The 26540-nt window shown below is 42.3% G+C and overlaps 1 protein-coding gene across 1 annotated transcript in view; it reads left to right on the forward strand.

The window, feature by feature from the left end:
* The first annotated feature begins 415 nt into the window (after nt 1–415).
* Nucleotides 416–26540, forward strand: part of ADTRP (androgen dependent TFPI regulating protein) — a 49606-nt gene continuing 23481 nt past the window's right edge. Inside the window, exons 1-3 of the mRNA XM_084621702.1 lie at nt 416–729; nt 13475–13609; nt 15080–15181. Coding sequence (XP_084477828.1) covers nt 577–729; nt 13475–13609; nt 15080–15181 — 390 coding nt within the window. The 5' untranslated portion in view covers nt 416–576. The remainder of the gene's footprint in view (nt 730–13474; nt 13610–15079; nt 15182–26540) is intronic.

Consider the following 26540-nt stretch of genomic DNA (forward strand, 5'->3'; position numbering starts at 1 on the left):
ATTTTCAAAACTTACGAAACCAAAGAACCCTAACATTAGTGTATTAACCCCCTTAGATCCTCCCTTTTTTACCACACTAACAAATTTATTCAGTTCCCCTTTGAAAGCCCTCTCTTCTTTCCATCTTCGTTCTTTATTGAAACAAAAGTTACAAAGGTCCCCCAAAATTGATCAAGGCTCATGGCAACACCAATATCTCACCAGAAGGAAAAATAGGGTTTTTTTCCTACTTGTCCAAAAAGAACCTGAAACTCAGTTATGCAAAACCAGCAACAACCTCCTCCCCGGTGCAGAAACACCAAAACTTATGTAACTCTGCAACTAATCTTCAGTAATCTTGAGTGAGACATTTAAATCCAGGGAATAAGCCTATTTTTTCCAAGCTTATCAGTAGAAAAAAAAAAGAGAAGAAGAAAGAAGCAAAGTCCAGCCAGCGTTGTAATATTTGTTTCATGCGAGCAGCGTCCTGACTTTCTTCAGACAGCAAACTCTCCTGCCGTGCAATTTCTTATGCATGGCTACTGAACATTAAAGGAAAAGCTGCTTTTAGGCTTGAATAGCACTCACAGCAGAACCATGGCAATTGCTACACTGGCTGTGTACCATTCCCTTGTTTTTGTCTGGTATATTTTTGTAACCTATTCAATCTCACTTGTAAGAGCAGAAGACCAGCCGTCTGAAGTGTTCCTTTATGGTAGGCAGTGGAAATATTTGACAGTTCTCAATCTGGTAAGCATGTACTATACAGTGGTACCAATCTGTCTATTTGTCTGTCTACCATCTGTGCCTCAAAACATATGCAGCTGGTGTATTTGCTGCTGTTATACTGCTTTCTTTTATGGTTTATACCCCAAAGGAAACTAAATAGGTATCCACATTTGTGTTGTTTATGCATAAAGAATATTTGGCAGCAAATTGCAATACTTGTAAATTTTATATATACTGTAGCTAGTTGCCTCATTGTTAAGACACAAGTTAACCATGAGAAGGAAAGAAATGTAGAGCGTGTACAGGAAGGATTTACAGCTTTGAAGCATGATATCTAGTCTAGGAGTAGAATAATTACCAATTAGTATTAGTATATGTATATTCAGCACTGAGTAACATGCATGCAGTGATAATTATAGTTCTTTGAATATGATTTAACCTATTACAAAATATACAAGCAGTAAAACAAAATATCGTGAGGTAATAGCCAATCATTGCATGTACTTAATTAAAAAAATTGTTTGGGGGGGGAACGTAAGTCACAATGGGCATAAAGAAATGTAGAAATATGTGCAATATTATCACATGCTTTTCAAGAAGTGTGATCAGTGGCTGGCTATGTTTCTTAGAATTACACTGTGATATACTGACAATAATATATTTTTCCATCGCACATTAGTACTAATATCACACCATTACTAACGAAATGAAAACATATAACACATGCTGTCCATGGGACAAAACTTGGTCCATGTAACTAGCCCAAGTAGCTGAGCTGTGCAAAGGGGATTTCTATGGGCGGAGACAGGGGCTTGTGGGGAGAATTCCTACTGAGCTGTTGTTCTGGCAATGGAGCTACTTCAGGGACACTCGTTAGCCTCGAGGCTCCATAGCCCTTGCATTCCCCTTGTGACCCAGTCAGTGGTGTATGGATTTACATAGCAGTGGAACCTCCAGCCCTGCCCATGCCCATCCTTATCCCTAGAGGGCCACTGGATAATGCCACACTGGGAGTTACTACACAATAGAGGGCATGGTGGCACACACTAAAGCACTTTGTGAGTCTAAGCCCTTCAGGGTAGGGATGGTCTCTTCTGTGTCTGTGTAGCATATACAGTAGTAGTCAATATAAATATTAACTGCTGTGGCTACTAACAACCAGCAATGTGAGCCACCCCATAGGCCCCTGACGTCCTGTCTGAGCTTCTTCGAACCACAATTGTCCTGTTGTAGGCTGAGCTCTCCACACCCACAGAGTGAGGAGCAGGATTTGGGGCTATACTTTTGGGCATTCTTATGCTGTATTTTTAAAAACCATTAATGAAAACGAATGACAAAATGGGAAACACTCGGGAGTAATCTAAGTAGTATATAAGCTCCTCTCCTTGGGAGATACCCATCAACATCCTAACCACCGAGGGCCAAAACATAAGCCTGCTGCTGTGCGGCTGCAGAGCCCGCCTACATCGCTGGCCCTTGGAATGGCTTTGTGCTGCCCAAACATAAAGAAATCCTGAGGCAAAATGGTCCCCCTCAGGCAGATCCACAATCAGCCCTCCCCATGGCCCTGCTGTTCTGCTGTCACAATACTGGGGTCACCAGGGGAGTGATGTTGAGTGAAGCTACCCTTTTCCCAGGGTCTCGCTGTGAGCATGGGGAGACAGCAAATGACTGCTGATTTTCCTCCCCATCCTTTCAGAAGCAGAATTGACTATTCTAAAATGGAGCAGTGAGCGACAGGGGTGCCCACTGGACTGAAGACACCACCCTCCAGTCACAGAGGAAAGGTGGTGAGATTCAGACAGGGGCATGAAGGGGTGGAGGAAGCAGAAGCTCCTTGATGGCTCACAATCCCTCTTTCTCCAGAGACTTTTTCTGAGGAAGTGGGGAGGGTGTTATAGCAAGCACCTAATCCACCATTCCCTCCCTCACCTGCACAGGCTGCTCTGGGTAGTAGTAACTTCCAGTGTCCCTATATGTGGCAGAAAAAAAGAGGGAGGGAGGGACGGGTTAGGATACCAGAGGCCTAGTGGTGTTACACCAATAAAATAAAAACCAGCAGGATCTTATTAAAGGGAAAAAGGCAAAATACCACATTTATTGTGAATATAGAAAGAATCATAGTAAGCAGTTAGTTATAGTTATAACATTCCATTCAATCTCATATTTATTCACACATTCATTCATACAAACACACACACACACACAGGTTCTGCAAGGTTGTTATCATAGTTACCAGCCTTAGAGTTGCTCATGCCAAGCCACTGGCCAGGTGGCCTGGACATGAGGAGGGAGCAGGGCCTTGTCCGATGCTCATCTGATGCTCCTGGAAGTTGGTTTGCAGAATCAGACCCCAAAGTTCTCACTTTCTAGAGTCTATTTTTATCGGAATTTCTTCCTATGCCAGTCTATGGGAATTGCTTCATCATGCTGTTGCTGAATCAATCGCAGATAGCACATTCCTGACGGCTCCAAGATGTTATCTTGTTCTTTGGTTCTCCCATTCTTGAGGCTGTTGGGTGGATTCCAGTCTGCCCTCCGGGGGGGGTCCTCTGGTTATTTCCACTTGATGCCTTCTTCAGCCGATGGACACTGGATTCTTAGGCTGGCACCTCCCTGATCATTCACTTATTATCCACACTAAGCATCCATCCACATACATCCTCTATCTCTATTTTAATCACAATTGTTAATACAACAAAAGGGCGGGGAGTCTCTGGGTGCTGTTTCTGTTGTTAGAGTATTGCTTTGAGTCTCTCTCTCTGTGAATTGCTTTGAGAACAGACTCTGTCTTAGAATGTACTAACACAATTAGCAGCTTGCAAGTGTCACACATAGAGGGAGAGAAACAGCACCAAAAACCAAGAGACCTCTTAATTAGTAATACCCTGGAATTTAAACTCTGGGGAATCAAACTCATTTGCGATTGTAATACAGAACTTCTTTAATATGATCCAACATAATCCCCCTTTTGACACTAAGATTTATAATTGTCAGTGTCACTTTCTATGTAGCCTATTCAAGAGAAAGTACTGTGAGGCAATTTGAGTTTGTGATTCCAATTCATGCCACATACATGATCCTAGTGATGTATCTTTACTACAAGGTTCTGGGGCAACAGGCAAGGTGAGGCACACCCACTTTTGAGGAGTCCATTCGGTAGAACCTCTAGTGTCCAATAGCTTCCCTCCCTCCCCAGCCCACTGGCTCAAGGTCCAGGGTAGCCAAAAGGATCCCATGTGTAATATGGGGAGTGGGTTAACCTTCAATACCTTTGCCTCCAGGGACTGTTGGTGTGCAATTTTGACAACAATTTCTCCCATTAACAAGTCTGGTTTACAATACTGGAAACATATTGCATCCATTCATATTGATAAGTGTCAAACAATGATCTCTTTCTTTTTTAACAAATGCATCAAACCCTTAATATTTCCCAATATGACCCAGAACATTTTGTGTTCCAAAGTAGCTAGTGCAAGTATCTGCATTTCAGTGCATCCCATAGCTATGGCTGTGTAGTTTCCTATTTCTAATATTTTTTTTTTCTTATGGATAAGCCATGTGGTAGTATTAAGCCATTACTAAAGATTCCATCGGCCTTCTAGGTTACCCAGACCAATTTGGACCAAGTCTACATTGGCATGTACTTGTTTTTGTATCAGGCTGTCCTGTAGCTGGGACAGAAAGCTTAATTTATTTTTAAGTTCCTGCAGGTCTTCAGTATTTTTTTTTTTAAACACACAACAGTGCTAGCAACAACACAAAACACAAGACAGAACATAGAACACAGAACACAATTTCTATTGTGACAGTAGATTCATGGTATTGGGTTGCTTTTCAGCTGGCATCAGCTTTTCCTGATTTTCTGAAAGACAAAAGAACATGTTTCTACCCCTTTTGGGGTGGCAGATTATTGCTTAAAATATTTCTTTTACAAATACCCTTGCTGATTGCAGGCAAAACAGAGGAATTGCCCCCACATTTTCCTGTTTTTGTTCTACAGGCAGGCCAGGTTTCAATGGTTTTTATCTTTTAAGGGTTATGGGGAAATTATCCCACTGTTTAGTCATTAAATCCCTGAGTTTTCCTTCTTATATAGCAGACCAAGTTTATAATGTTTTTCCTGCTGTGTTAAGCTTTAAGTTTTATTTACAGATAATAACTGAGAAGCATCATTACCATACGACCTTAAAGGATTTTTCCAAAAATCATACACACTATACGTTGTTACAGGGATACTTATTATCATTACATTTATTAAAATTATCTTGTTATCCCATGCCTTTTATTTAGACAATTTGTTTGCTGACCAGGTACGTCCTTTATCTGCAGCTCCTTTGTGCTGCTAGTTCTTTCCTTCCTTTATCATTTAGTTAATTTGCATTTTCACAGAAACTTCCTGCTTTTGGATTTAAAGCCATCAGCAGCTCAGAGAGTCTATCTTAAAAGGGACACAATCAACTTTCACCAGAGTTTTGATTACTTTTAACTTCTGGTTCCAAAACACACAGCAATCTCAAAAAGAAAACCCAACCTATTGTGGCTCCCTTTGGAGCCTCAATAGCATTTTAATTAAGTAGCATGGTATGTTTGTATTTCTTTTGCCCCTTCTACAATATACCCTGCACATGTTCTGGGGCAAATGCACATTCCTTCCATAGTTTAACTTCTATAACATTATCCAGATCCATTTTTACATAAGGCGTCACTATTTCTTTTTTTGCTTACAGAGTTTTCATGTACCTTTATCAAAGTGACAGTCTGATTACTCAGAGCCATTTTAAGACTCAGTGTTTCTAACATTGCTTCTTTTTGTTTTGTGCACCTCACCCCTGCTGTTGCTTCAGAGAGGCACTGTCTTTTTTTTATTTTTTTTTTTACTACAACTCTCATCTGCTATTTTGTTACAAAAACAAACAAACAAAAAACAAACAAAAAGAATCCAACATTTTTTTTTTATATTCTCCTGATTTTGACTGCCCATCTGCAGCCACAACTTAAAAACATTTTAAATTTTGTAGAGCATTGAGTTACCTTTTAAGGGTTAAATGCCAAATCCCAAAGCCAAACAACACTAATTACCTGTGTCTAGCAAAAAGGTCTGTCAGTTTTGCAACTTTGAATTAAAGAGTCAAATGAATTTTTAGTGGCATTATTTAAAACAAAAACAAAACTAACTGGTCCTTAGAACTTTACATATTTACACACACACAGACAGATACATACACATTTTCTTTTCCTTAACATCCCTTCCACACTGCTCTGTTTTTTACATCTTACATTCCCTTTATACATTTGAGACAGTTAAGTTCCAATAGAACCCTCTTATGTTCTTTTAGCAAATTTGACTAAATTGTCCAGTCAAATGATTTTAATCAGATAGTTTATTTTTGCCTGGCTAATTTACAGACATTCCTTTGGAAAAGGGCCCATTTTTCTTTCAGAATGGCTGCAAAGAAACCAAGAATGCTCTTTCTCTAACACTTTTCCTTTTTAACATTTTCGGTAAAAAGTTGTTTGGGTGAAATACAAAGTTTAACTGCTTAATTCCCTCCAGCCTCTGCAGAGTTAATTTTTTTTTTAAAACTCTTTTCTCTTTGTAATTATGCCTGGGGGTGCCGTACATAGGACCTTCTCCCCCTTTACCTGCCTCCCTCCAGCCTCTGCAGAGTTAACTTTTTCACTCTTTTTGTATTCCTGGAGTGCCTCTTTCACTATTTTCAGGTGGCTTTGAGTATTTGTAGCCAGCACCTTCCAATTGTCTGCTCCCTTTTCCGTTTGTGCCTTTTCCTCTTTACAAGCGGAGGGAAGAATCCTTACATGCCTCCCACAACAACCAAATTGCTGCTGCATCTCTTTTGGCAGCACTAGAAGGTTTCAGAGTAACAGCCGTGTTAGTCTGTATTCGCAAAAAGAAAAGGAGTACTTGTGGCACCTTAGAGACTAACCAATTTATTTGAGCATGAGCTCACGAAAGCTCATGCTCAAATAAATTGGTTAGTCTCTAAGGTGCCACTAGAAGGTTTGTATATGAGGATATACTGAGCCAATCTATCCTCTAGGTCCGAAATAGTGCAGACATCAGCTAGGGCTTGTTTAGTCCAAGGACTGTGCCCAAATTTTTGAAGGATTTGTTTAAAAGGTGTAATTTCTTTAACAAAAGGTGAGGTTGGAGTTCCTTCTGACTCCATTGCTCCCTCTGGTACTGGCTTACCCTGTTTTCTTTTAAACATCTTAACATGGATATTTCAATCTCTTTGTCACTGCTGGTATTACTTAGCAAGTGACACAGCCTAGATTCTGAAATCATAGCTTAATCTATGCGTTTTTCCCCTGCTACCTTCCCGGAGGCCAGCAGGTCCCCTGCTACCTTCCCAGAGGCCAGCAGGTCCAGTTAACCTGTTTTCCCTGCTACCTTCTCCGAGGCCAGCAGGTCCCCTGCTACCTTCTCGGAGGCCAGCAGGTCTGGTTTAATCTGTTTTTCCTGCTACCTTCTCAGAGGCCAGCAGGTCTCCTGCTACCTTCTTGGAGGCCAGCAGGTCTGGTTAACCTAATAGAAATGCCTAGCTCACTAGAGCTGGCGGTGTGCACACCAATATTTACAATAACTGAGGTTTTTTACCAATATTCCCCCTTTCGCATTTCTCCACCAAAATGTTATACCAATAAAATAAAAACCAGGAGGATCTTATTAAAGGGAAAAAGGCAAAATACCACATTTATTGTGAATACAGAAAGAATCATAGTAAGCAGTTAGTTATAGTTATAACATTCCATTCAATCTCATATTTATTCACACATTCATTCATACAAACACACACACACACAGGTTCTGCAAGGTTGTTATCATAGTTACCAGCCTTAGAGTTGCTCATGCCAAGCCACTGGCCAGGTGGCCTGGACATAAGGAGGGAGCAGGGCCTTGTCAGATGCTCATCTGATGCTCCTGGAAGTTGGTTTGCAGAATCAGACCCCAAAGTTCTCACTTTTTAGAGTCTATTTTTATCGGAATTTCTTCCTATGCCAGTCTATGGGAATTGCTGCTTCATGCTGTTGTTGAATCAATCAGCAGATAGCACATTCCTGACGGCTCCAAGATGTTATCTTGTTCTTTGGTTCTCCCATTCTTGAGGCTGTTGGGTGGATTCCAGTCTGCCCTCCGGGGGGTCCTCTGGTTATTTCCACTTGACGCCTTCTTCAGCCGATGGACACTGGATTCTTAGGCTGGCACCTCCCTGATCATTCAGTTATTATCCACACCAAGCATCCATCCACATACATCCTCTATCTCTATTTTAATGACAATTGTTAATACAACAAAAGGGTGGGGAGTCTCTGGGTGCTGTTTCTGTTGTTAGAGTATTGCTTTGAGTCTCTCTCTCTGTGAATTCAGACTCTGTCTTAGAATGTACTAACACAATTAGCAGCTTGCAAGTGTCACACATAGAGGGAGAGAAACAGTACCAAAAACCAAGAGACCTCTTAATTAGTAATACCCTGGAATTGAAACTCTGGGGAATCAAACTCATTTGATTTTAATACAGAACTTCTTTAATAGGATCCAACAGTGGAGGGGTCAGGAGCTAATGCTTAAGCTCACAGCTCCTTTTGAGGTAGACCAGTTGCTTCATGACTCAGTTGCTCCATGTCTCATACTGAGGTGACCTAACCTCACAATCAGAAAGGCCAGCACAGAGCTCCCCTTTAGGGAATAAAGGGTCTCTCTATGTCCCTTAGGATGTAGCTCCAAATGTGTAGTGGTGTCTTTTCCAAAATACACCACAAAGGGTCAACGTGCACAGCCATGTATACATTACAATTGTGTGGCTGTGCCCCTGAAAACAATGCCCACAGTGCAATTCCCTTTCGGCAGTCAACATGCAGAACCTGCCACTTGGTCTTTCTCTAATTCTGTTTGTTTTCATATCAATACAGAGATCACTCCTTGTTTTCACATCATCCAGAATAAGTTATTACCCCAAATCTTTCCATCTGTTACATAAAATGGTTTATTGCATATACACAAGTAGAATATGCATAAAGAACATCCCCGACAACTGCAAACAGACATTCGCATCCACATTCCCTCTCCCAAATTTTGTTCATTACACTTGAATCTCTTATTATTAAAATGGTTTTGATTGTACTAACGGTACTGTTTCCTATTTGTTTTCAAATAGATCCAATATTTATTGCACATATTTTCTATAATTTTATCGTGTGAGTATATATGAAAGTAGTAAAATTTGATTGCCATATCTAACAGCCCACATGGAACATCAGATTTATATCCCATTAAACAAAATGCTGTGGGCTGTGTTTATGACTATCAGTTTGGGAATTAGATACATTCAGGTAGCCAGATGCTGTCTTTGAAAATGAATCACAGGAATAAATAAATGGAAATACTTGTTTCGATCAAATTAGGTGAAATTTAATTTTTGCCACTGATGCCTCCTAGTTCATCTGATCTGTCTGGCCAAATTAAATAGCTGTAGTTAATGAAACACATCCTGTCTGTCTGTATGTAAGCATTTCTAAAGCCCCTATCACTGTGGCACTAAAAATGGTTTATAGAAAACAGAGAGGTTTGTCCTGAAGGGCCAGTCAATTCCCCCTTCTGTGCAGGTTGATCATGGGCTTCTCCCTTTCAGAGTGTTTGTGTTCTTATTTCTCTTCCTGTTCTGGGGGGAATACTTTGGGGAATCCTTTTAAACTACATCTGGCAGATTTATATACTGAGAGCAGCTGCAGTTGCAAGTGCCAACATTGCTGCTTGAAAATAATTTCATCCTTTTGTATATTTTCTATTATACTTACATAATTGCGAAATGTGGATTCATGTCCAGGTATGAATTTTCCTGAGTTTGTGAGGGTTCAGATCTGGTGTTCAAGTCCCTCTGTGTTCTATGGTATGGTGATATATTATGGATGCACTTGTGATGACTCCATAATTAAGGCTGTGTTCAGTTTTCCAGTTTTAAAGTGGGGTTTAAATTCTCTTGTTGCACCTGAAAACATAGGCTGAGTATAATCCAAATGAAACCACTTAATAGCAGGCACCTACGGAGGCGCACAGCAGCAGAGCTCCTCTCAGTGTTTACAGGATATCTGGGGATATGTCTACACTGCAATTAAAAACCCACGGCTTGCCCATGCCAGCTGATGGGGGCTCACAGGAGTCGGGCTAAGGGCTGTTTAACTGCAATGTAGACATTTGGTCTCAGGCTTGAGCCTGAGCTTTAGGATCCCATGAGGTGGGAGGGTCCCAGGTTACAGCCTGAGCCCAAATGTCTTCATTGCAGTTAAACAGCCGCTTATCCCAAGCCCTGTGAGCCCCAGTCAGCTGGCACAGGCCAGCCACCGGTGTCTAATCGCAGTGTAGACATGCCCTGTGGTATCAAGGCTTCACTCCTGCACTCCTCTAAAGGTATGTCTATGCTTCCAGATGGAGGCATAATTTCCAGCTTGAGGAGACATATCTGTGCTAGCTTTGGTCAATCTAGAGCACTAAAAATAGAAGCGTAGCCACAGCAGCACGAGTGGCAGCATAGGCTAGCCATCCCAAGTACATACCTAGTCTCTTGGCCTGGATCATAGACGGAGTGGCTAGCCCCTCCACTGCTCATTTCATTGAGACTACACTTCTATTTTTAGTGTACTAGTTTGATCAGAGCTAGCACAGGTATGTCTCCTCGAACCAGAAATTATGCCCCCAGTTCAAAATGTAGACGTACCCTTAAGGGGTGAAATTCACCCCGGTGCACTAATTAGTCCCACTTACACTCTCCAAATAAGGCTTAAGAGGGACTGAAGTGTTCATAAACCTCAGGTAGGCCTTCTGCACAGAAGTGAGTTTCACCTAAAGTGAGCAGTAGTACCATAATTTCTTTCCTGACATTGTCTGGGACAATAGTTAACTTTCCAAAGCCTGTAGTTGCTCTTGCAACTTGTAACTTGAGTGTGCACACTAATTGTTAGCACTTCTCTATTTCTGTTAAACCATGTATGATATGGAATGTTATTTCAGTTAGGTGGTTAATCTCCTTAAACGGTTAATTTCCTAACTTTTTACCTTTTTTTTTTTTAAAGTATAGTTATAGCAATCTTAGGCTAAGGTGTCCTTTCAGTTATACCAATGGAAATCCACTGAATTCAATGCAGTTACTTTGGATTTCTATTATTATAGCTGAGGATAGAATGTTGGGTGTCTTAAAGGTACACTCCTGAGATTAAATTCCAGGATTTTTATTTGGAAATAGGGGCCTATGGATACAGGTGTGTGAGCGTGCACACGCTCACACACCGCAACCTAAGTAAAGAAAAATGAGTGGAAAGTTTTCAGTCTGGAAGATACGATTGACCTCTTCTGTAAACTACAGAAAGAATGCTAGACTGAGAACTTGGATGCTTTGGGACCATCTGTTTCTTTTCCATCCAAATGTTTGTTTTAATTTATTTTACTGGGGAGGGGAATGAAGTTTATTTCTGTCTCATGATTAATGTAGGGCTCACCATAAAAGCAATAATCAGACCCTTGTACTCTGGGAACCAAGCTTCTCTCAAATAGGGAAAGCCTATGAGATGCTTTATTAATGATTAGTCACCATGCATCACCAGACTTTCACTGTCATCACGTCACACAGGTCATTTCATTGCCATTTGTCATGCTGTTTAAAGTGTAGGGAGAAAGTATTGAACTGAACATTGTAGCTTGCTCTCCAGCCTGCAGTAGTTATAGTCAATGGCATACAGGAAAAAGAGCAATTCTTAAGCACCCATCTCCCATGTGTGTGCCTCAAGGAACGGGGCCCCAGGGTCTGATCTGGTAAAGCACTTAAACACATGCTTAACTTCAAGTATACAAAGAGTCCCGTTGAAGTTGAGCATGTGCTTAAGTGCTTTGCTGCTTTGGGTCCAGCACCTTGCAAGATTGAGCCCTTAGAGTCCAAACTGTACCTACAGTTAGAGAGGCCAGTCTTGATAAGGAAGATCTCAAAGTCAATGGTGAAACACACACACACATATTTAAAGGGCTATTTTTGTGTCTCAAACTGGAATGAACTTGAACTGTAAATATTTGTGGTTTTGGCTGGGTTATTTTTAATGACAATTGCATTATTCAGTCTATAAGCCTCCTGTCCTCTTTGGGAGGAAGAATGGTGTTGGGGATGAGCCACAGCACTATTTGTCAAGTGACCTGCAATCAACTCCCACCTCTGCCTCATACTTCCTGTGAGACCATGGACAAGTCACTTAGCCTTTCTGTGCTTCAGTTTCCCTATCTTTTGTTTAAAGCTAATTACCTACCTCCTTGGAGTGTTGTGAGGCTTAAGTCATTAATATTTAAATGCACCTTGATGCCCTAAGGGGAACCACACTATGAAAGCACAAAGTATTGTGTTTTGAAATAGGGGTGTTTTTTTTGGTGGGCAGGGGGAGGCCATCCTGCTTCCCATCCTCTATTTTCCATCTAAAACTTTCTGATCAAGTCCTGTGCCAGTGGTGTCCCCTCCCAAGCCCCACCTTCTCCAGGCTCCTGAAGAAGAAATCAGTCCAACCTCAGATATCACACAAACTCAAAATAAAAATCTGATTCAGGGTGAGATCATGGCAAAAAAGAGACATAATTCCGAATGCCATAAAGTATCTTTCCATCTCAGCAGTGCCAGCATTTGCAGTAGACTGAGTTTCCCAGCACAAGAGAGAGAGAGAGAGAATCTAGCTTTAAAAATACCACCAATAATCAAGAAAACTGAGCTCAGGTTCAAAGTTGAGCACAGATTAGCAGCCAAAGAGCAGCAAGTTCTTAATAGGCTCCATCTTTACTTCTTTCCACGTTTAGTGCACTATGATCCATTGTGTAGCACTAGCCGAGGTGGTTGAACAATGAGAAACGTTGTTTTCAGATACAATTATTTGATGATCAGTGGAAGAAAATACAGATAATACATTATTTGCATAATATTATCAGACCTTCTATGAAGTTTGCTAACTTAAAAAGAGCCAGAATCAATTGGTTACATTATTTGCCAAAAAAATTAATTCAACCAGTGCTCTCAATTCTAGTGCAAAGGTGTCTTATTTCTAGTTACTGAGGCCCAGATCCTCAAGGTATTGAGGTGGCTAACTCCTGCCTAAAATATCTTTGCGGATCTGAATGTAAAGTCCTGCTCTTGCATCCCCTGAATTCAGCAGAAATAGGTTCAAGACCCAGTACAGGACAACTCTTTTTCAAGTGGCTTCGCTGTCTAACACAGCCCTTTTAGGGTATTATGTATTGATTAATTGGTACAGTATGGGCATGAACTCTAAACTATCACCACCAGCCAGGAGGCACCATCTTGGCTAACCTGTGAGAACACTTATAGTGGTTGATTTGCAGGAAACATTAGAACTCAGAATAGCCACAGATTTGTCCCCTCCCATCACTACTATGTTACCTTGAGGTGAACAATTAACATATTAATTGCAAAAAGACCTGTCTTTCAACACATCCTGCCACTTTCAATCTGAATAAAGCTCACTCTTCACACCACACTGTTCTGCTCGGTCCATTAAGCGAGGTACTGTTAAAGTAATCTCCTGAACTACTTTATTTAATCACTTTCAGTTAATAAGGAAAATTGAGCCAAAAGCTATTTCCCTGGTGCTGACTTGTAGTTCACCAACAAAACAGCTCCCTAAAGAGCAAGTATTGAGTTCATGCAGGAACATGCTAATCAATGGTGGATGAAGATTCCCTCATTATCTGTAATTAATTTAGGTTTTGCAGGCTGTTTTCTATGGGATCTCCTTCCTGGCTGATGTGTTGAGACTAATTAAGAAACTGCCAAGTGCTAAATACATAATTTCCTGCAGAGACCTTCTCTTCAGTGCCCTGGCTTTCCCTGTGGCCACGGTAAGTAACCAATGTTTATAATAATAATTATACATACACATGTACCAGATAGATACAGATATTACTAAGGAGCTTCATTTTGTCTTTTGAAAACAGAACACATCAATTTCAATGAAGAAACAATGCTTAAATCTAGCCCCAGATGTGAAGCTAGCTAGTGGTTTATTGTTGAACATGTTGCTCTGACATACACAGCGTCTACAAGCCCCCTCCCTAAACCCCCTACAACCCAGCCATAAGCAAACAGAGGTCCACCAAAATCAAAGGGCAGAAAGTAGACATTCTGCTACCCTTATACATAAGAGCCAATGAAATTACCTACTGAAATAGTTTCACCAAAAGGGCAACATGTGCCTTAAGTGTCTAGTAGGGTCCTTAAAAGGCAACAAATCCTCATATTGTCTTCCCTGACTGCAAAATGAGTTTAAACACACACAGAAGAGAAACAGACTTAAATGATATTACTTAGAATAATCGACAAAATATTCATTTTGGACTGTCTGGTCACATGTAGACAATTGTGTCCGCCAAATGATTTTGCAAGTAATGGGCCAGAGACTGAAATCACTCAGTCAGTACAACTCAGCTTGAGAGGGGCTTACAGAAGCTGGGCTCAGGAGAGCTGAAATTCATCTTTAACTGGGTCCACAAGCATTTCAGCCAGGTGAATCAAGAGAGGCCATTCCTGCAATTGAGACTAAGCCATCTCAGCTACTAGTCGTTCTTTGCATATCAGTTTCTTGTAACACTGCCGTCACATCTCCCATGCACACTTCTGCGTATGAAACAGAAAAGGGCTGAACACTAGGACGTATCTGTCTGTAAACTGCGTGCACTATATTTAGTACTCACAATCCTCCCCACCTCTCATGCCCTCGTTTCCATAATATGGACAACTTGTGCTCAAATGTAAAACCAGGCCAAGAAAGTACAAATGAGCTTTTGGATATCAGTAGCTGATACTGGGATTCATTTCTTACGCTTAAATCCTCCCACTGTAAATCCTCCCCTATTGGATCAGATGGGCAGAAGATACAGCCTACTCCTGTACCTACAGCTTAGGAATGAAGTTTACAGACTTTACCGGCATGCCAAGATTTAGACAATCAGTCTTGCTACTATCTGCTTTTCCTTTGTTACTGAGCAGAACAAATCCTTTGGCATGATGGACCATCCAAGATCCCACTGGCAGAATAAGAAGGGTTCAAGGATAGTCATGTGTTCCCTGGAAATTTCAGAGTCAGCAGTTTATACAGTAGAGGAGGGGTTTCTTATAGACATATGCCCCAGAATACTGAGAAAGGCAAGGTGAGTCTGACATGGCATTAACAACAGCAGAACACCGCAACTTGCAGTAATTTCCCTTCTTTACTTTGTAATTTGTGTGATACATCAGTTGTTTTATCTCGCAAGCTCACATTTTTCCTACAGCCTGCTTTGCCTTTTACAACAAAAATTCTTGTGTTGCAGTTTGTGTTTATGTCCTTTTGGGTATTGTATACGTACAACCGAGAACTGGTTTACCCCAAGAGCCTGGATGGGATGATTCCAAGGTGGTTAAATCATGCTATGGTGAGTAAAAAGCCGGACTAGCGCCTAGAACACACAGACTTTTGCAATGAATGTTCCACTGTTGCATTATTTATCTTTCCAAAAGGGTTTCACAACTCCCCCCACCGCTGTCTATTTAAAGCACACATTGAGCTGAATGTAATGAACGGATGCACGCGCTATAGTTGCCTAAAGAAGCTTTTTAGCACAGGGCAGGTCAGTGAATCATGGCATGTCAAGCCTCTTAAAAATCAATGAAAAGATGTGTAATCATACAAAGAAAACCTTCTAGGTTAGTGCAGTTCAAAAATGAAATTGTCTCCATAAACAGAATGTTATGAAATACAAACTGGTTAGGAATACAGCAGAGCACTTGGTAATTTTTAAAAGAGGTGAAAGAATCAAAGTAAATCTGACAGCTCAACAGCTCATAAGGTAATGTGTGCACAGCACTGAATAGCAGAATTGAAACGATTGTTTACAGATTTCTATAAATATATTCCAGATCTCTCCTTCAATTGACATAGCTGTTTTTATGATGTGTTGAATAATCACATACTTCTCATCAGTCAAGTGTAAGGATGCTGACAGTAACATGGAAACCGTGGGTGGTTATAAGGTCATGGCAGCCTCCTGAGGCTAAGGGAGGCAGGAAGGGGAGAGGTTCAATGCTAGACATGAATCAGAAGAGCCAAAAAGTATGAAATAATCATGCAGACGTCCCAGCCTTGTTTCTCTCAAGATTCCAGTTTTTTAAGATTTTTCCAACTCAATAACTTTGCAAGACACTGCAATTCCTGATGCCTTTGAAGCTAAATGGAACTTCCCAGATATTTCTGACTGAGAACTTTTCTTAGATTGTTTTTAAACATCCACTTTATAAATGTATATTTACAAATACTTATGCTTGTGCAGCATGAACATATATGCCACTTTCCCATGAGTGATAGCCATGTGATAAACGGAGTGATAAATGGAAGCCATGATGCACTTTTGACCCTATCACCTGCTCTCTGCCTACTAATCCAGCTTCACTGGGACTACTTCAACATTCCAAACCACTGAACAGATGCAAAACAGCCACTGTTTTTTTTAAAGCTATTAGTCACAGAAAATTATTCCTTTTCTTCTCAAAATTACATTGGTCTCAGGTTCAGGATTCTGGGCCAGCAATAGGGCTAACTATTATCTTGTTCAGTGCTAGATTTTGGATTTATTTTTTTTAAAATCTCAATGCACAGCTGGGAATTTGTCCTTCCCAACAGGCCAACTTTTTGTAATGGCCTAGGAAGATTGAGAGACACTGGGGCTTCCAAGTGTGACATTATTACAGATGGAAAAACTATTTATAATTTATAATTTTTATAATTTATAATTTTATAATTTATAATAATATGTTATAATTTCTCTCTCCTTCCCAGGCCTGTATAGATGTACAAACAGTACTAAGGGAGCCTAGCTTTACAACTGGAGGGGTACAAAAAATAGTAAGAGTGAAATGTTTTCAAGTTCTCCGAGATATCTACATTTCCCTCCTTCTGTAAACATTCAGCATATACAGAATACCTGACAATTTGATGTGGTATCAAGATTTTATTCATATGATTTTGGGATGATCTGTGTAACTCAAATCCGCATAATCAAATGGGATGACTTGCCTCACCCTCTGGAAATAGCATGCTGGGAAACCTGTTTACAGCATCCCAGACTCAGTTTAAAAATGATCCCATCCTGTAAGCGTAGAGGGAATAGAACTGCAATTTAACTTCCGTTCCCAAATCATGCTACATTCAGGGGCATGTTTAGGTCCCACCTACATTACAAGATAGAACCATGTTTTCACTTCGTCAAGGCAGAACTGCACTGACCCTGGTTGCTGAGTCTGCAATAAATGTCATCTTCTAATTCATCTATGACAAGCTTCCTCTCGCTTCTCATTTAAGGAGTTCCTGAAAACGCATGTATTTTGGGAAGCATTCCAGCCACTGCACAATGATCAACCAACCTCTCAGTGACTGACTGCAAACCAGCTGCCTGTAATGAAATGTAATAGGCCATGCTCACCTTACAGCACTATATACATGATTAATGCTACTAGCAGTTCTGCCAACTTGTGGGAAGGGCGTGGGGGAAGTTTCCTTCCAGTAATTGTAGAATCCAAGATGTCTACTAGAAGTGAATTAAGAGTTCTGAAAAGATCATTGGCACTGACGTGGCATGGGGAGAGCTTACGCGAGCATTATAAATGCTATCATAACGAAAATAAGGCTTTTAAGGCTTCAGAAATAGCCAACGGCATTTCTTCCTTTTGATCCAAGATGTCCACTGTAAATACCATGGGGATCTGGGGAGCTGCCAGATATTTAAAGGGACAGCACACTAAATGTCAATTGTCAGGGAAAAGATTTGATGAGGGTGTTTCCTCTTCCCCATGAACTCTGCTATATTTCACAGCTCTGAGGTTAGCAAAAGTTCAGATCACCTCGTGGCTATGGGGGAAAAGCTGTTAGTTTTGTTAGGTGGCTGTGTGTTTTGGGTATATCAGTTATATATATAAGGGATATATCATTTACAGCCTGAGTGTTTTTAAATCAGTAGAACAGTCTCAGAGGCCCAAATCCACAAATGGATAGAGAAGAGATAGGTGCCTAAGAATGAGATCCACAAAAGCCAGAACACTAGGCAGGGAGCCACCTAAACAAGGCAACCAATGTTCCCTCTAATTTTTTCTGTCCATGTGTGGAATATATTTTGTTATGTGCAGCAAGGTATGTGCAGATGTGCGCCACCAGTAAAAACAAAAAACCTAGATATAATATATATATTTTTAAAAGTTAAATGGGGATAATTACTCCAACCAGGGCAGGTTAGGCATTTTAGAACTCACTACTCGAGGAATTAAATTTAAGTGTAAGAGAAATAAAAATTATGGCATGCATAGACCAGGCAAAACACTAAAATAACACACTTTGAAAGAATAAAATTACAGAGAATATATGTGCATTGCAGGAAGTACCAAGAAGTAACAACAACAACAACAATACAAATATGTGTTGGGAGGTGACTATCACACAGAGGCAGTGTGTGTTTGACACAGTGTATGTGTGTGTGTGTGATACAGAGACAGTGTTTGTGTGTGCGTGTATGAAACATTATGTGTGTGACAGAGTGACAGAGACAGTATGTATGACACAGACTGTGTTGCAGAGTGTGACAGAGACAGTGTAACACAGACAGTGTGTGTGAGACAGTGTGTGTGACACCGTGTGTGTGTGTGTGTGAGCGAGAGAGACACAGACACACACACACAACATGTGTGCTGGCTGCTGGGAAAGTTTCTGAGAGACACCCTGCACGCTCTCTTTAAGACACTCACTGAAAGCTCTCCTACTCTGTCCTGAGCCCTGTTGTCTCCCCGCCCCTGCTCTGCGGAGATGGGGTAGGTGGGCAGCGGAAGAGAGAGAGACTGACTGTGTGAGCTGGTTGCTGGGGAAATCTCAGACAACAGGGCACTGTCTCTTTAAGAAAGGCACTCAGCCACTCACCCTTCCCGGCAGCTCTGAGTCCTGAGCCAAGCTGTGGCCCCTCTGCCCTGCGGAGACCGGGTACAGGGGCTGGGGGGACAGGGGGATGCCTGGACATCAGCCCCCTCCCCCACTGCACAGCCAGCAGGATGGTCCCGAGAGCAGCTGCAGGACAGAGCAACGGTGGGGGACGGGCACCTGAACACATGCTGCCCGGCTGGGCGTGTTCTCCTGATCAGCTGGGCAGCCCTTGACTCTCTCCTGCAGGGCTGCTCCCGTGCGCAGCTTACAGGGAACACAGATTAGGCAATGGAAGATGACAACAAGAGAAATGTAAACTAAGCCCCACCCCTCTCACAGAGTTAGGTGTCTAAATCCAGGCTGCAGAGAGGCACTTAGTTCTGCTTGCAATTCACAACCAGGAACCTATTTCCTGGAGTCAGGTGGCCTAGGTGCCTCAGTCATTTCTTGTGAAAAATGCATTTGGCGCTTGCCTTACTCCACACAAAATGGCTGGAGAAGAAGGTGCTCACCTTATAACTTTTAGCCCAGTTATTACAGCACTCCCTTGGGGTGTGGAAATACAGGTTCAATTCCCCCTCCGGCAGAGAGGGAAACAGGATTTGAAGAGGGGTCTCCCACCTCTTAGGAGAGGGGTGTAATCACTGAGCTGTGGGATATTCTGATGATGGGCTCCTTCAGTCTCTCCTGTTGAAGCTGTTCCATTGTGGATTGCTACTTACAGAGTCACTGGAGCAGAGAGAAAGAGAATAACTCCATTGCCTAGTATTTCAGGCACCCAACCTGGGAGGTGGGAAACAGAGTCCAGTCCAGTCCTCCCTGCTCTAATGACTCTTTTAGGTATTTATAGCAGGGGACTAGACCCTGGGGATTTACTCATGTAAAACTGGGACTAAGTACCAATGGATCTTTAGGGATCTAAGTACCAATCTAAGTACCAATGAGGATCTGATTCAGAGATCTCCCTAACTATATGAATAGGACAAGCGTTATGTTATGTAACTAAACAAACAGTTTGTCTAGGTCATACAAGAAACATGCACAAACACTCTGGGAACACAAAGCTTCTTGAGCTGGCAACCAAGCTTTCTCTTTCTTGTGACAATCAACCAACCAACCAATCCTGTATATTTTCCCTGATACTGGTACATCAAAGGGTTTTCACTTTGCATAACTAGCCACAGAATGTCTAAATGGGGGCTTTTGCTGCTTGTCACGTGAATTTAGTCTCCTGCTGGAACTAGCTCATGCTGAATAGTTACTAAAGGAATCATAGAATCATAGAATCATAGAATATCAGGGTTGGAAGGGACCCCAGAAGGTCATCTAGTCCAACCCCCTGCTCGAAGCAGGACCAATTCCCAGTTAAATCATCCCAGCCAGGGCTTTGTCAAGCCTGACCTTAAAAACCTCTAAGGAAGGAGATTCTACCACCTCCCTAGGTAACGCATTCCAGTGTTTCACCACCCTCTTAGTGAAAAAGTTTTTCCTAATATCCAATCTAAACCTCCCCCACTGCAACTTGAGACCATTACTCCTCGTTCTGTCATCTGCTACCATTGAGAACAGTCTAGAGCCATCCTCTTTGGAACCCCCTTTCAGGTAGTTGAAAGCAGCTATCAAATCCCCCCTCATTCTTCTCTTCTGCAGGCTAAACAATCCCAGCTCCCTCAGCCTCTCCTCATAACTCATGTGTTCCAGTCCCCTAATCATTTTTGTTGCCCTTCGCTGGACTCTCTCCAATTTATCCACATCCTTCTTGAAGTGTGGGGCCCAAAACTGGACACAGTACTCCAGATGAGGCCTCACCAATGTCGAATAGAGGGGAACGATCACGTCCCTCGATCTGCTCGCTATGCCCCTACTTATACATCCCAAAATGCCATTGGCCTTCTTGGCAACAAGGGCACACTGCTGACTCATATCCAGCTTCTCGTCCACTGTCACCCCTAGGTCCTTTTCTGCAGAACTGCTGCCTAGCCATTCGGTCCCTAGTCTGTAGCTGTGCATTGGGTTCTTCCGTCCTAAGTGCAGGACCCTGCACTTATCCTTATTGAACCTCATCAGATTCCTTTTGGCCCAATCTTCCAATTGGTCTAGGTCCTTCTGTATCCTATCCCTCCCCTCCAGCGTATCTACCACTCCTCCCAGTTTAGTATCATCCGCAAATTTGCTGAGAGTGCAATCCACACCATCCTTCAGATCATTTATGAAGATATTGAATAAAACCGGCCCCAGGACCGACCCTTGGGGCACTCCACTTGATACCGGCTGCCAACTAGACATGGAGCCATTGATCACTACCCGTTGAGCCCGACAATTTAGCCAGCTTTCTACCCACCTTATAGTGCATTCATCCAGCCCATACTTCCTTAACTTGCTGACAAGAATACTATGGGAGACCGTGTCAAAAGCTTTGCTAAAGTCAAGAAACAATACATCCACTGCTTTCCCTTCATCCACAGAACCAGTAATCTCATCATAAAAGGCGATTAGATTAGTCAGGCATGACCTTCCCTTGGTGAATCCATGCTGGCTGTTCCTGATCACTTTCCTCTCATGCAAGTGCTTCAGGATTGATTCTTTGAGGACCTGCTCCATGATTTTTCCAGGGACTGAGGTGAGGCTGACTGGCCTGTAGTTCCCAGGATCTTCCTTCTTCCCTTTTTTAAAGATTGGCACTACATTAGCCTTTTTCCAGTCATCCGGGACTTCCCCGGTTCGCCACGAGTTTTCAAAGATAATGGCCAGTGGCTCTGCAATCACAGCCGCCAATTCCTTCAGCACTCTCAGATGCAACTCGTCCAGCCCCATGGACTTGTGCACGTCCAGCTTTTCTAAATAGTCCCTAACCGCCTCTATCTCCACAGAGGGCTGGCCATCTCTACCGCATTTTGTGATGCCCAGCGCAGCAGTCTGGGAGCTGACCTTGTTAGTGAAAACAGAGGCAAAAAAAGCATTGAGTACATTAGCTTTTTCCACATCCTCTGTCACTAGGTTGCCTCCCTCATTCAGTAAGGGGCCTCATTCAGTAAGGGAGAAAAGGAGCAGGTGGGAAGATGTACCCCTCTCCTTTTTGTTGCAATCTGAGCAATGCATACAGGCAATGTTGAGACTTTGCTCTAACATTCAAATGGTTACAACTAGCAATGTACCAAGGGTATTATGTTTTAGTCATGGTTTTGCAATGACCTAAGTGGAAAATTTTCATTTTGAAACGGGAAGAATGGTTGGAAATCAAATTCTATTTTGAGGATTTAGTGAGGCCCAATGGAGAAGGTGCTACATTGGGAGCCAGGATATCAGAGTTCTAGTCTTGGCTCTCCTATTGAGTCTTATGCAATTCATTTACATCTGTGCTTCAGTTTCCCCATCTGTAAAATGGGGGTAAGTATGCTTGCCCATTTTTATAAAGAACTTTGAGATCTATGGATGAAAACCACTACATAAGTCCTAAGTACTATTATTTTATCTGAACCAAAGTTTTTAGATGGAGAGTGACACAGATAAAAGCCATTTTGGCCCATTCTCTCATTGAAATTGTTTATTTTGTTCTTGACCTGTTTTTAAGCTGTATCTGGATGCTCCCCAAAAAGCCACTACCTGTTTTGTATGGTCTGAATTGAATCACGTGAATATATTATTCATTTTAATGACAGTTGAGAAGAACACTGGATTTTTAAGGGGTTGACAGGATTGACAGTAAAACAAAAAAGGAGAATTGTGGGTCATTAGTTTGTAGCACGAGAAAGAAAACTTGCAACTATTCATTCAGTTGCATTCTTAATAACCATATGCATATGTTTTTCTTCACTAATAAAATATTTTTTTTTCTTTTGGTCTGCAAAACGTTATCCTTTTCAGTTTGATTTCGTAAGTTACTTTCTTAGACTATAGGCAAGTTTTTGTTTAATATTATACTTGCCTAAATTATTAGTATTTCTTTGTATTATGGTAACTCTTACAAGCCTCAACAAAGATCAGGACCCCATCGTGCTAGGCACTTTACAGACACACCGTAAGAGACAGTCTATACCCTGAAGAGCTTACAATCAGTTAAGACAAAGAGGTGGTGGGAGAGAGTAGAGGCACAGTGAAGAAGTGGCCTGCCCATGGTCACAAAGCACATTAATGGTAGAACTAGCAAGCAAACCATGTCTCTAAGTGTTCTCTCCATTGGATCAAACTGCCTCAATGAATGACAGCTGAGGAGTATTTGGGCATACTGAGGGTAATGCAGAAAGCAAGGGACAAGAACACGGGAGCACAAGAGGCCTCACTTAAGTGAGCCATTGTTGTTTTGACAGCATTACGAACATAGAAAGCAAGAAGGATTCACAATACCAGTGAGGCTTCCCATATTTCTCCTCATTTAAGGGCTTTTGTCTACAGACAAAAGTTATACCTCTTGCTTTAACTATACTGGTATAGTTAAAGCAGTACAACCCCACCCTAGTGTGGATACGGTTATTCTAGCATAAGTGTGATTTATACCAGTATAACTTATGCTTATATGGGAAGGAGAACTCTGCAATTCTGGTATAAGGCACCTTTACACAGATGATATCCACACTAGCTGCTGTACTGGTATAACTTTAAAAGTAAAATATCATACCCCTAACCCAACAGTTATAAAACTGGTGCAAAGTCTGTGTGTAGTCAGGATCTTAGTTCAGTGCATTCCATCCAGGACTGCTATTTTTCAAAAGAATATATTTACTCATAGCATATACACCTTGGCATTTTCGGCCACATGTCTGACCATCTCATATGATTTCTCCTGCACTTGTATTAAACATTTAATAGCTCTTTTAAATAGGCAAAGAGATAAACATTTCCATTTGGTTGCATTTCCAACTATCCTGGTTTTAAACCTTCCGGCAGCTATGGACATTTATAGGCTCCCGCTTATATTCATTTGTTAGGAGAAAAGAAGAATGTCAGTGTGAGGGTTATGGTGCATTAAAGTGACTGCCACACACACTTGGATGCTAAGATCCTTGGTTTTCCCCCATGCTGTATGTAGTTTTCAGATGTTTCCATTTTTGTTGACATAAACACTTTCTCTCTGAGTAAATGGGGTTATTTCACTGATGAATGTTAAGGCATTGAATCCTCCTTGACTTCTGTTATTCGAGAATGCACAAGTGCTAGCTCCCTAACCCATCCCCCTGGCTAGACAGCTGGAGACAAAATTCCATGTTGAAAGATTGTATCATTTCAGTCTCATGTCAGCTTCAAACTGCAATGTGAACTTTACCCACTTACTTGTGTCTTTAGTTTCAGAGCAAAATATTATTACAATTTTGGCACCAAAACTCACTCACATTGTATCATAATAATCATTCAAATACTCAATAAGGTCCACATTTTCAAAGAAATGCACATGTGCAAAATTGTGTGCACTATTGCTACAAATTCACTCAAACATCTAATGTGACATTTCCATGTACAACAACTGCGAAGATGCCTGCATTCCTGGTAACTGCAAACAAATGGCATTTCTGAAAATGTGGGACTTGCATAGTCCCCTCCACTTTTCCATGGTGAGCGCTATTCGACCTCGAAAGGGAAGAAATAAGTTTGTTTTCTGACATATTAAAGGTTTGATGATATTTGACAGCTGCTAAGATTAAACTCAAACAATAGCTTCCCAATTGTATTCATGCCTGGCTAAAATAGCAGAACTTTTTGTATCTCTTGTACATGTGTACATACACACAAATACACACAGACAGATATTCATTTGGTTTCCTGGCCATGCATTGCTGCTCCAGATTGTATAATAAATAAAAAACATTAATTAGGGCTGTCAAGCGATTAAAAAAATTAATCGCGATTAGTCGCACAATTAATTGCACTGTTAAACAATAATAGAATGCCATTTATTTAAATATTTTTGGGTGTTTTCTACACTTGCAAATATATTGATTTCAATTACAACACAGAATAGAAAGTGTACAGTGCTCACTTTATATTTATTTTTTATTACAAATATTTGCACAGTAAAAAACAAAAGAAATAGTATTTTTCAATTCACCTAATAAAAGTACTGTCGTGCAATCTCTTTATCATGAAAGTTGAACTTACAAATGTAGAATTATGGACAAAAATATAACTGCATTCAAAAGTAAAACAATGTAAAATTTTAGAGCAGGGGTCAGCAACATTTTAGAAGTGGTGGGCTGAGTCTTCATTTATTCACTCTAATTTAAGGTTTCGCGAGCCAATAATACATTTTAACGTTTTTTTAGAAGGTCTCGCTCTATAAGTCTATATATTATATAACTAAACTATTGTCGTATGTAAATAAGGTTTTCAAAATGTTTAAGAAGCTTCATTTAAAATTAAAATAAAATGCTGATCTTACACCACTGTTCCACTCAGCCCATTGCCGGCCTGGGGTTCCGTTCACCCAGACCAGCAGCGGGCTGAGCGGGGCCTGCAGCCGGGACCCCGGCTGGCAAGGGGCTGGCAGCCAGAACCCCAGACTGGCAGTAGGCTGAGCAGGGCCGGCGGCCGGGACCCCAGACCAGCAGTGGGCTGAGCGGCTCAGCCCGCTGCCCCTCAGTCTGCTGCCGGTCTGGGGTTCAGTCCGCCGGCTCCTGCCAGCCAGGGTCCCAGCTGCCGGCCCCGCTCAGCCCACTGCTGGTCTGGGATCCCGGCCCTGTCCACATAGAGTAGGCACCTACCTTCTCCCTGGTTCTAGCCATTCTCTTCCTCTCTCTGCACTGAGATGAGTGTGGGAGTGCGCTGAGACCAGGGCTGGGGGTGAAGGAGCAGGATGGGGTGCAGGGTCTGGCCAGGAGCTAGAATGAGGGAGGGGGCTCAGGGTTGGGGCAGGAGGTGTGGAGCGCTTACCTGGGCAGCTCCCATTTGGTGTGAGAGGTGCAGGTGGGAATGCGGGGTGTGTGTGTGCAGGAGCTCCGGTTTGGTGCTCAGGGCAGGGGGCTGGGGTTGTGTGAGGAGGGTGCAGGAGTCAGGGCTGGGGTTGTGGGGGGGTGCAGGGGTCAGGGCACGGGGCTGGGGTGTGTGGGAGGTGTGGGGGTGAGGGCAGAGGGCTGGGTGTGTGTTAGGGGGTGCAGGGGTCAGGGCAGAGGGCTTGGTGTGTGTGTGAGGGGATGCAGGAGTCAGGGCAGAGGGCTGGGGGTGTGGGCTGGGGTCGTGGGGGTGCTCCCAGCCCCCTGCCCTGAGCGGCTCACAGCAGGGGGCTGTGGGGATATGCCCTGATTCCACCCCCCTCCCCAAGGTCCCCAGAGCAGAGAGCCTGCTGCGGTCAGCTTTTCCCTCTCCCCTCCGTAGGAAGGGCCATCAGCTGATCGGCTGCAGGGAGGGAGAGAAGGAGGGCCAGGAACTCAGCACGCTGGGGGAAGAGGCAGGGGGAGGGGGAAGCTTGCCTGCCCTGCAAGGAGAGGGTGGGGGCGTAATTTTAATGGCACGCTGCTGTCTGCCAGGGTCTGGCAGACAGCAGCGTGCCATTAAAAATTGGCTCACGTGCCATGTTTGCCACGCGAGCCATAGGTTGCCCACCCCTGTTTTAGAGCCCGCAAGTTCACTCTTGTTCAGCCAATTGCTCAGACAAACAAGTTTCTTTACATTTGCAAGAGATAATGCTGCCCGCTTCTTGTTTACAGTGTCACCTGAAAGTGAGAACACATGGTCTCATGGCACTGTAGTAGCCAGCATTTACAGGCAAGATGCAATAAAGATTCATATGTCCCTTTATTCTTCAATCGCCATTCCAGGGGACACATGTCCATGCTGATGACGGGTTCTGCTCAATAACAATCCAAAACAGCTTTCTTTTTTAATAGTTCGGAATGTGTAGTTTCTGC

The sequence above is a fragment of the Lepidochelys olivacea genome, assembly GCF_965140295.1.
Source record: "Lepidochelys olivacea isolate rLepOli2 genome assembly, chromosome: 2".
Lineage (NCBI taxonomy): Eukaryota > Metazoa > Chordata > Testudines > Cheloniidae > Lepidochelys > Lepidochelys olivacea.